General features: G+C 44.8%; 1 protein-coding gene across 2 annotated transcripts; it reads right to left on the bottom strand.

Annotated features, from left to right (window-relative positions):
* Positions 1-6,170, bottom strand: RPL7L1 (ribosomal protein L7 like 1). Of its 2 annotated transcripts, XM_055079935.1 has the most exons (7): positions 6,096-6,170; positions 5,192-5,305; positions 4,360-4,523; positions 2,786-2,923; positions 2,003-2,112; positions 1,652-1,866; positions 1-1,234 (listed from the first exon to the last, which is right to left on the bottom strand). In XM_055079935.1, the coding sequence occupies exons 1-6, from the start codon at positions 6,129-6,131 to the stop codon at positions 1,658-1,660; spliced, it is 771 nt and encodes a 256-aa protein (XP_054935910.1). In that variant the 5' UTR covers positions 6,132-6,170; the 3' UTR covers positions 1-1,234; positions 1,652-1,657. The 2 variants fall into 2 exon arrangements, with proteins under 2 accessions (XP_054935910.1, XP_023977864.1); XM_024122096.3 differs by lacking the exon at positions 6,096-6,170 and having other exon boundaries at positions 5,192-5,320.
* Between the last annotated feature and the right edge of the window lie 3,592 nt (positions 6,171-9,762).

Genomic DNA, 9,762 nt, shown 5'->3' with positions numbered 1-9,762 from the left:
AAAAATCTGTGCCCTTTGGCCTCCTCTCTCCCACCACTGTGCACTGTGTTATCTGCGTTATGCATTGACCAAACCTGCCCCATCGGCAGAAATTTCCACTCAACCATAATGAGAAACCTTCTCCTAAGACAATTCCTTAAGGGTAAAATTCCTTCTTGGTAAGGGGTCACATGGTGCTCAGGTCTGGATTATGTAAATTGTCAATTATATGTCATTTGGTGTACAACCCTCCTCTGTCTCAAAAAGCTTATACAACTGTGTCTTGACTTCTAATGGGCAGAACAGTTCTCAGGGCTTTGTGAGATGCTCCGCCTGGGTTATAATCCTCAAATTTGGCTCAAATAAAATTTTCCATTTCTTTTTAAGATCAACTGATTAAAGGCACAGGGGCTCAGCAATCTACCACCATGTTCTTAATAGGAAACACCCACTGGCTTGAAGGGAAAAAAGCCACCTTGGTAAGCCTTGGTCTTCCACAGGGCACAGAACCAGAGGACACTAGCAAGGTCAGAGCCTGTGTGACCAATCCTGGTAGTGCAAGACTTCTTCACATAAGGTGCCTGGGTCCCTGAGAAAGATCTACAAACACCTTAAACTTCCAGGAAAAAAACTGGAGTGTATGCATGTTTTCCTGGGGAAAGGGTCCTTCCCTTTGCATAGATCCAAGAGTCGGTTAAAATCCCGAGCTAGAGAAAACACTAAGCCAGTTGCAAAGATGATAAGGAAGCTACCAGATACACCTAGAGCCAGCCAGTCGGAGAGCTCACTAAGGAAGTTAGAACACAGACTCACAGCAGACAACAGGGCATTGTTTTTGTGCGCTTCTTTCTAATTGTATTTCAAGTTCTTTCCAAAACAAGGCCCTTGGATACCCCAGGTTCAATATGCCCCTGGGCCTGGTCCACTGCTGTCTTGTATTCATATGTGGGTATTCATTCGTTCACCAACATTAAATCCCAGGATAGGTGTGATAAAACAGGACTCCCTCCTCCATGGCACAAGTCCTTTGCTCGTTTCAGAGATGGACGGCGGTCTTTGCAGAAAACACACAGGAACTTTTTCTTGGAACTGAAGTGGGATGAAAAGTGCCTGCCCTGAACATCACCATCTTTTCCCTGACCCTTCCCCTCCAGTTTCTGAAGATACAGCAGAAAATAATCTTGCTTGAAGATACTGGGTAACAATTCCATAAAACAAAAACACATGCTTCCAATGCACTGTGCCTTCAGATATGCTGAGGAAGAAAAACACTTCATTAATTCAAATGCAACTTGGCACCTAAGAGTAATCACAATAAAGAGCAATTTCAAAGAATTAACATTCCTTCAACAGAAATGATGATTTAGATCTTCAGGTCCTTTTTGAAATTAGTTTTCAATATTATTCTCTATCTCCAGCTAAATGACCACAGCAACACAGAAGGTTTTTTGGTTAGTCAGTGTTTTCTATCCTGTAACTCTTGGGGTACACAAAACCCCATGCTCTAACCAGGCATTCACTGTTCCAAGTATCTCCATCCATTAGACTTGGGAATACCAGCTACCCTACCCCGAATCATTCTCATACACTCGTAAATGCAAAAAGATCTTTTAAGAGGCAAGGCATAGCCCATCCAAAGTCAGCCCAAGGGCAGTTTTCAGCCCTGCCTTACCTGGGTTTAGTTCAGCTGCCGGATGAGCTGATTGATGCGTTCACCTCGATAGCCAGGTGAGCCCACTTCCTTGAGGAAGCCCACTCTATTCTTGGTAGCGTGACGGGCCACTGAGAGTTGGAAAGGGCGCAAGAACCCTGAGATCGCCTGAAAATTCTTCCCCGGAAAGGCAATTTCGTGAATGAGGTCTTCCAAGCAAATGACACCAAACTTCCCTAAGAAACATAAGGTTCAGATTCCTTTATTCAACATTTTCCCAGCACACACAGGGAGGCTCTTACATGCCGGAGCTCGGCACTCTGGCAGGTTCTTGGGACTCTTTCTGCTCCGACTCCTAAGGTGTTCACTCACCCAGGTGCTCCTCAATCACTGTGTTGTCTGTCAAAGGGATGATTTTATTCTTGATCTTGGCTTGTCCACGTTTCAAGATGAGTTCCCGAACTGACTTCAAATTTGGAAATCTACGTGTGGCAGAGTACAATACCACCTCAGCCACCCCCCACACGGCCACCGGGCACACTGTATTACACTGGCCACACAGTCCAGCAGCCTGGCTAAGGATTCTCCCAGCCCCCCTCCCCAAAGTGTCCTGCAACATGCTGCAGCTGGGATGCTCGGAAATTCACCTGAAGGAGGTGAAAAACCCAAGCGGCGCTATGTAATTAGAAATCAGAATTTATGCATACAAACGCTCACCAAATAAAGATTTATTTTCCAGGCAAAAATACGTCCTGGCTTATAGTCTAGGACTTTGGCCTTAAGTGACCCTATTCAAGAGTTTGAAAGGAAATCCAAGCCTTTTTCAGGTTTTACTGTTTGAAGGAATACTACCTAGCTCTGCTTCAAGATTCCAAGAATTAATCTGTCCTCTACTCGTCTTACTCAGCCTTAGCCTACAACTGACCAAGCCCTCCCACAGCTCCGTTCAGACCATTATCAGCCGCTCTGAGAACCCCTGCTCTACCCGCCCCATGTTCTGAGACTCTTAAGGCTGGCAGTTGATTCCTGATGACTGTGGTCGCAGCAAAATGCCCCCTGGACACGGCAACATGAGCGCTGGAGGACAGTACCCTGTGCCTCTTAATGTTCTCGACCGTCTCAAACATGTGAATTCACACAAAAATCCATACTCACCCCCAGGTCACATAAGGTTCCACTATACGAAGCGTTTTTATGGTTTGAGGAGTTACTTGCATAAAGACACCACTGAAAATCTTATTCAGGCGAAGTCTTGCAATGGTCCTCTGCACCAGTAAACTCACCCCATTAATCCTGAAATGAACACCAGAGGAAGTCAGGCTCTGTCCAGCAAGCACCCATGAAATGTCTGCCACTACTGGGCACCCAGAGGGTAGGACACAGACCGTGACTCCCTAAGTGCAATTAAGTGGGAAGCAGCTATGTAAACAGATCATTTCCATGCTATGTGGAGCAATGCCTGAGGTGCTAAGGGAACAGAAATGGTCCCTGAATTTGTGTGTGTGGGGTTGAACACATCAAGCTAAGGAAGCCGGGCTTGCTCCTGTGAGCATTAAAAGCTATGGAAGATTTTAAGGACTTCCCTGGTGGTCCAGTGGTTAGGACTCCGAGCTCTCACTGCCGAGGGTCTGGGTTCAGTCCTGGTCGGGGAACTAAGATCCTACAAATCACGCAGCAGGGCCAAAAAAAAAAAAAAAAAAAAAAAAAAGAAAGAAAGAAAAAACCAAACTACGGAAGATTTTAAATAAAGCAGACACGGTCAGATTTGTTTGGCAATCACTGAGGGAGCATATAAAACAGAAACAAGAGCATGACACCAGAGTCTGGGAAACCCGGCTAGAAAGCTGACGTGATAGTCCAGCAAAGAGATTATGGCAGTGGTAGGAGACTTATACATATTTAAAACCCACACTCACTGCCGAGGGTCTGGGTTCAGTCCTGGTCGGGGAACTAAGATCCTACAAATCACGCAGCAGGGCCAAAAAAAAAAAAAAAAAAAAAAAAAGAAAGAAAGAAAAAACCAAACTACGGAAGATTTTAAATAAAGCAGACACGGTCAGATTTGTTTGGCAATCACTGAGGGAGCATATAAAACAGAAACAAGAGCATGACACCAGAGTCTGGGAAACCCGGCTAGAAAGCTGACGTGATAGTCCAGCAAAGAGATTATGGCAGTGGTAGGAGACTTATACATATTTAAAACCCACAGGTTACTGATCTGGGTGACTGGGTAGGGAAATAGAGGCAGAGCTGTATGTGCTGATAGGAATAGGTATCACTAAACGTGGAAAAAGCTTTCTGTACTCTCCCCAGCACTGAATATGCTCCATCCACTCGACCCTGGTTCAGTTCCTAAAAGATGCCTTGATCCCCCACTTCAGGACTTCTTCCATCTGTGCCTGGAAAGCCTTCCCCCAACCCTTTCATGTTTGCAGGTCTCACCTTCAAGTTCCTGCTTCCCAGGGTCCCAAACCACGACACACCACACCGAGGGCCCCTTGTCCCCACATCCAGCACTTTACCCTCAAAGCAGTCAGTGTATTCTCATGTCTGTTTGCTTAAGCTCAGTCTCCCTAATCTCGAAGACAAAATCTATGTTTTGCTCAGCCCTGAATTCCTAGCACAACTTGCATTAATGGCTTAAGGCCTACTATCTCATCTCCCTAAAAAGGGCTTAAAGCTGAACCAATAGTTTGCCCCAGCCTCATGAAATCCAGCAAGTTCCCTACCTTTCGATGCGTAAAACAAAGGCCAAGGAATGTTTATCTGGCACTTCCAAGCCATGAGGTTTCACTTCTAGTCGTCTGAGTCGCACCCTGTCACGTAGTTGCCGCCAGGAATCATGTAGGAACCATTCTAGTCGCTTAAACTTGATCTCTTTTCCTTTCCTCTGCTACAGAGAAGGCAAACCATCACCATTTTATGCCTCTAGTCATCTTTAGTTCCACAACAGTAATTCATTAGTCACTACTGATAAAGCTTATTTCCCCCTATGTTCTGGAAAGGGGCGCAGACAAACATCCTCTATTCCTATATAGTGGAAAAACCAAAATACCCAAGTGAAGGTGGAGTTGAGAAAACTTGGCAACTTATTGGGAAAAGTCCCTGCTAAAAAAACAAAAACCCAATTAATTTACATGCTGTCAGCCAATGTTTACCAGCAACTGTTTATGGAACCTAACACTGTGTTAGGCATCATAAAGCTCGCACTTGTTTTGTTACCTGCCTCCAAAATACATATTTCTCCAAAAACATTTAGCAAATAGCAAAAATCGTTTGGTGTATTAAAAAAGTTTTCTTTCAGGTACACAAGCATGTTTGGTCTCTCAAGTCACTTGGTATGAACCTGGAACCCTCCATTCACTTTTTCCTTAACTTTACGCCAGTATTTTGTTCGCGGAAACGGATACATATTTGCTAAGCAAAGACAAGAACCCTATACCTTGTATAATCCAACCGATGGGAGAAAAGACTGTCAGTACCAAATCTAGTTCAACACATGCTGGATAAAACTCATCAAATACAAATTCTAATTCCCTCCACCTGGTTCCCCACCATTACCTCCTTCCTTTGCAAAAGCGCCTGCTTTGCCTGGGTGGCTTTCAGGGCCTGATAAGCCTTCCTCTTTTTCAGGAGATTTTCTGGAACCAAAGGGATCTTTTTTCTTGGCTCTTCCTCTACCATCTTTCCAACTCTAGAACTCACTTCTAATAAGGCCAAGGTTATCAGTTTGAATCCCATTGTGGCTCAATTAGCATAATGTCAGCCTTCACCCTAAACTTTCATGAGGTCACTCAAATGTGTACCCATGTTCACAAGGAGAATAAAATGGAACCAAAGGGATCTTTTTTCTTGGCCTGACACAAAATGGAGACGAGCGATAGTATTAAGTAAACAAATCTTCAATGGATTTCCAAAAGATATCCTGGGCTTCGGCAAATATTACTGTCTTCAAATTCCTAAGGACTGAGGCGCCTCTGAAATCTGTGGTTTCTGGCTCCAGTCTTCAAAATGGACCCCTCACATTCCCTCGTCTCCAAAAGCTTTTAAAAAGTCATGAACCCCTTAGCCACTGGTCCTCATATACGTCAACGGAGCTTTTACTGCCACAGCTTTATAGACACCATTAGCGATGAGATTCCGCCCCGTGGGGCTGGGACGGGTGCAGACCCATCTGTAGGGGTAACACTTAAGCCAGGCTGGAGGAACCCACTCTCCAGCCCCGCTGCCTAAAAGTCAATCCTCTCCCCTTGAGGTAACCCGAACTCGACTGCAGCCCCCTCCGCCCGCCCACCCAACCCCTACGGCTCCTTACTCCTCCCTCTGTAATCTGGAACCTTTCCTATTCTCTCCTTTCAGTCCATAATTATCCTTATTTTCCGCCACCGAGAAATAAACACCGTGGATGGCACCGGATGCTCGAGACGCCAAGCCAGAGACTCTCAGCCCGCAAAACTTACTCTTCTTCCGCCATCTTTCCAACTCTGCGGCTACTGCTCATGCGCAGCCCCACCGCGTGGGGAAGAGAGAAACGTCTCTGTTTACTTGACCATAGAGACGTCTACTCTAGCTCATGGAGGGGCGGCCCGGGCCGTTTTAGTGGCAGTGAACAGCTGAGGTTTTGCTAACCCCGATTCCCGCCAAAAGTTGCACAAAGCTTCCTTCGCACCGCTTCGAAGCTTTTTAGAGCCGTGTTATCTTCAAAACACAGCCCTTTTTGTTACAGCTGTACTGTCATAATGCTGGAGGTCGCGGTGTAAACAACAAAACGCTTCCCACAATGCGCCGATTTCCGGTGGGGGGGTGGGAGCTGCTCCTCCAGTTTCCGCTTGCTGGGCTGCATGTTTCCTTTTCTGGGTAGGGAGAGCTGGGGCTATGGTTTTGGCTCGTACGTGTGCGTGGAGGTGTATATGGACTACTTAGGACGGTGAAAAAACGCAACTCTGATTCTGTCGGCTTGGCTCCGTCAGTGAGTCCCTGAGCAAGTTCTTTAATCCCTCTGTCCCTTAGTTTCCTTTACCTATTAAATGGACATAATGATGGATGTTGCCATACATAGCCTTAGGCGAGTTATATGAGCTACTCCATATGAAGCCTTTAGCACAAAGTCTGGCAGTAAGCAGTTAACACTTTGTTAATTATTATTGGTGCTGAACCGAAAACTAGAAATTCCAACTTACCAAGTCAGGACCTTCCCTCATATAACTCTTATTACCACCTGCCATATGCTTCCTTCTTTCCCGGTCTTCATAAAACAATGAAAAGTCCCGTCCTGTCTTTTCTGAAACCTCTAGAGCAGGCGCGTCTCAAGCATTAATGTGCGTAGGAGTAACCTGAGGATCTTGTTAAAACGCACATTTTTTATTCAGGAGGGGGCGGGGGTCGATATTCTGCACTTTAAACATGCTTCAAAGTGATGGGGATGCTTCACGTCTGTGACCAGCAGGGTTCTTGAGTAGGCTCTATCCTTCTGAATTCCTTCAGCAAGTTGTTATATTTGTAACATTTCTTCGCCATGATACTAGGAGAGCAGAGATCATGCCTGCCTTGCTCATCACTGATCCTAAGAGTCTAGCACAGGTTTTTCAGTCTCGGCACTATTGGCATTTGGGGCGAGATAATTCTTTGTAACGGAGGCTGTCCTGTGCATTGTAGGATGTCTAGCGGCATCCCAGGCTTCTACCCACTGCATGCCAGTAGCATCCGCACCCCAGTGGTGACAACAAAAATGTTTCCAGGCATTGCCAAATGTCTAGCACAGTATGTATATTTCTCTTAAGGTCTAAGGCAATGCCATATTTTGACAGTGCTTACAGGCATATCCACAGACTTTATCCTGTATTGTTTGGCTTGTTTTCCTGATTAGACTGGCTTCTCTGGAGGCCGAGAACTTGTCACATACTTCTCTGAATCTTCTACAGCACCTCTCACAACAATGGGCACCTGCAGGGTCTTGTTAACCATCTTAAGCTCAAGGCATCGTATTGGTATGTGCTATGTAATTAGTTCAACCAGAAAGACAGTGCCTTGCGCAGAGCTCAGTAGCTGATGAATAAATGTCAAAGGTCTACATAGTCTTCAGAGTCACAGGCTATGGCGTGAGCCTCATTTTTACTCGCTCTTTCAGCACCTCACCATGTGTCTTACTTTGTGGAAAGGCAAAAACAGAAAGGTTGGCAAACTGTAAAGTGTCCATTAAATAGTAAACAAGAAACAAAAAAAGTAAACATTTTGTAACTTCCCCTGTCTACAGATAAAAGGTAGGTTCTGTGGTACTGAAGGTATTTCGGAGGTATTAACAATACAACAGTCCTCCTGGCTGAAAGACTCGGGAGGTGGGGATTCAGGAAAGTCTTTCCAATGCCAGCAGATGGTGCTAGAAGAGCACTTATTATCAGTGTGAAAGCCATCGTTCCACCAGACTGATCCAGAGGAAAAAAGAGACGGAGTCCTCCTGAACCCAAACATGTTCACTAATTGAAAACATGCTTATTGACCATTGAGCATATGCCCTGGGCCCTGGGCAAGACATGAGATTTTTAACTGACATTCCTGAATGAGAATGGGGCAGGGCCATTTACAGCCTCAAGAATCTTATTCTTTTTAGCCTGTCCTCATAGGCCTCTGTTCTCTTTTTTCTTGACCATTTCAGTTGTCCATCATTAGGGAATGGTTAAAAAATTTATGGAAGACTATACAATTATACGCAGTGAGGTAGGTCTTTATGTCCCGAAATCTCGATGGGGAGTATTTTTTATTTTTTTGCCCACTGACATCCATCCCCATTTCTCTTTTGGACTGATCGCTCCCTCATTGCATACAGTCTTTGGAGGGTGGGGTATCTAAGCCAAACACACTTGCCCTCCCAATACATAAACTGAAGGGGTCTCTGGAAGATCTTTTCAACTCCTCCCACTTCTCCGTAAGACCCTCTCTTCCAGGTTTTGAATCTTCAGCAGAGTGATGATGGAAGAAAAGGAGACTTTTAAGGATTTCCACCTACTAAGACCTCTTGGAGTTTTCTTATTCCTATCTTTCTCAAGCCTTTTTTTTTTTTTTTTTTTTTAATATTTACTTATTTAGGCTGTGCTGGGTCTTAGATGTGGCACGCAGGATCTTCGTTGTGGCACGTAGGATCTTTAGTTGCAGCATGCATGAAGGATCTAGTTCCCCGACCAGGGATCAAACCCAGGTACCCTGCATTGGGAGCTTGGAGTCTTACCCACTGGACCACCAGGGAAGTCCCTCTCAAGCCTTTAAGTTCTTCAATCTTCCCTTTAATTTTTATCTTTCCTATAAAACTCCTTTATGCTGGTTAACCAAGCAGATTGGTTTCTGATGCTTAAAACCAAAGAATCCTGACTATAAAACTCCCAGATATTTGGTTACATTTGAAAATGCAAGATACAGAATAGGGTGTAAGAGAATAGGGTGTTAAGAGAGTGGTTCCCAGTTGTTTTGTTTTTGTTTCTTGGATATAGATGTATGTAACAGTTTTGGAAGGATGTACAAGAAGGAGTTGATGGGGGTTATTTTTGGGAAATGGGAGTGGGGCCTGGAATGGGAGGAAGACTTACAGTTGTGCTTTGGCTTTGTTTATCGCGTATTAGTTCAAGAAAGTGCTCTCTGGGTAATTAGGTTCTTGTGATTTGCCTGTTTTAGAAACCACTTGACTATGCATTTTTTTTTAAAGACTCCTTTCAGGACCAACATTTTGTGGTTCTTTGAATTGACTCCAGGATCCCTTTCCTAACATATCCCACAATAAGTTATTTCAGTATTGTCTGCATTTGGGGACTATTTGGAATCCATGCCTTCTCGGTAAGGCAAAACCACCACACCCCCACACACCCAAAAGGGGGCTCAATTTGCAATTTCCCATCTGCCCCAAACCTCTTTCTTGGATTATGACCCTTCTTGCAGTTGACTTCGTTTTGCTTCAAGTTTTCCTTGTTGCTTCCTCAGAGAGTGACATGGGTTACCAGGAGGCAAGTGGGAAAGCGCAGCCAGATGAGCCTGGAGTTAGGGAAGACAACATGGACAACAGCTTTTTTTTTTTTTTTTTTTTTTTTTTTTTTTTTGCGGGCCGCGGGCCTCTCACTGTTGTGGCCTCTCCTGTTGCAGAGCACAGG

The sequence above is a fragment of the Physeter macrocephalus genome, chromosome 18 (assembly GCF_002837175.3).
Source record: "Physeter macrocephalus isolate SW-GA chromosome 18, ASM283717v5, whole genome shotgun sequence".
In the NCBI taxonomy this organism is placed as follows: Eukaryota; Metazoa; Chordata; class Mammalia; order Artiodactyla; family Physeteridae; genus Physeter; species Physeter macrocephalus.
The sequence above is the reverse complement of the archived record's forward strand: the minus strand, read 5'-3'. Positions and strand labels throughout refer to the sequence as shown.

Excerpts from the sequence above, each read along its gene's own strand:
- RPL7L1 (XM_055079935.1), bottom strand. The coding sequence starts at position 6,131 with ATGAGCAGTAGCCGCAGAGTTGGAAAGATGGCGGAA. Across the intron at positions 2,113-2,785 it reads GAACCTTATGTGACCTGGGG|ATTTCCAAATTTGAAGTCAG; the intron begins GTGAGTATGGAT and ends TGCCACACGTAG. Across the intron at positions 1,867-2,002 it reads AGTGATTGAGGAGCACCTGG|GGAAGTTTGGTGTCATTTGC; the intron begins GTGAGTGAACAC and ends TATGTTTCTTAG.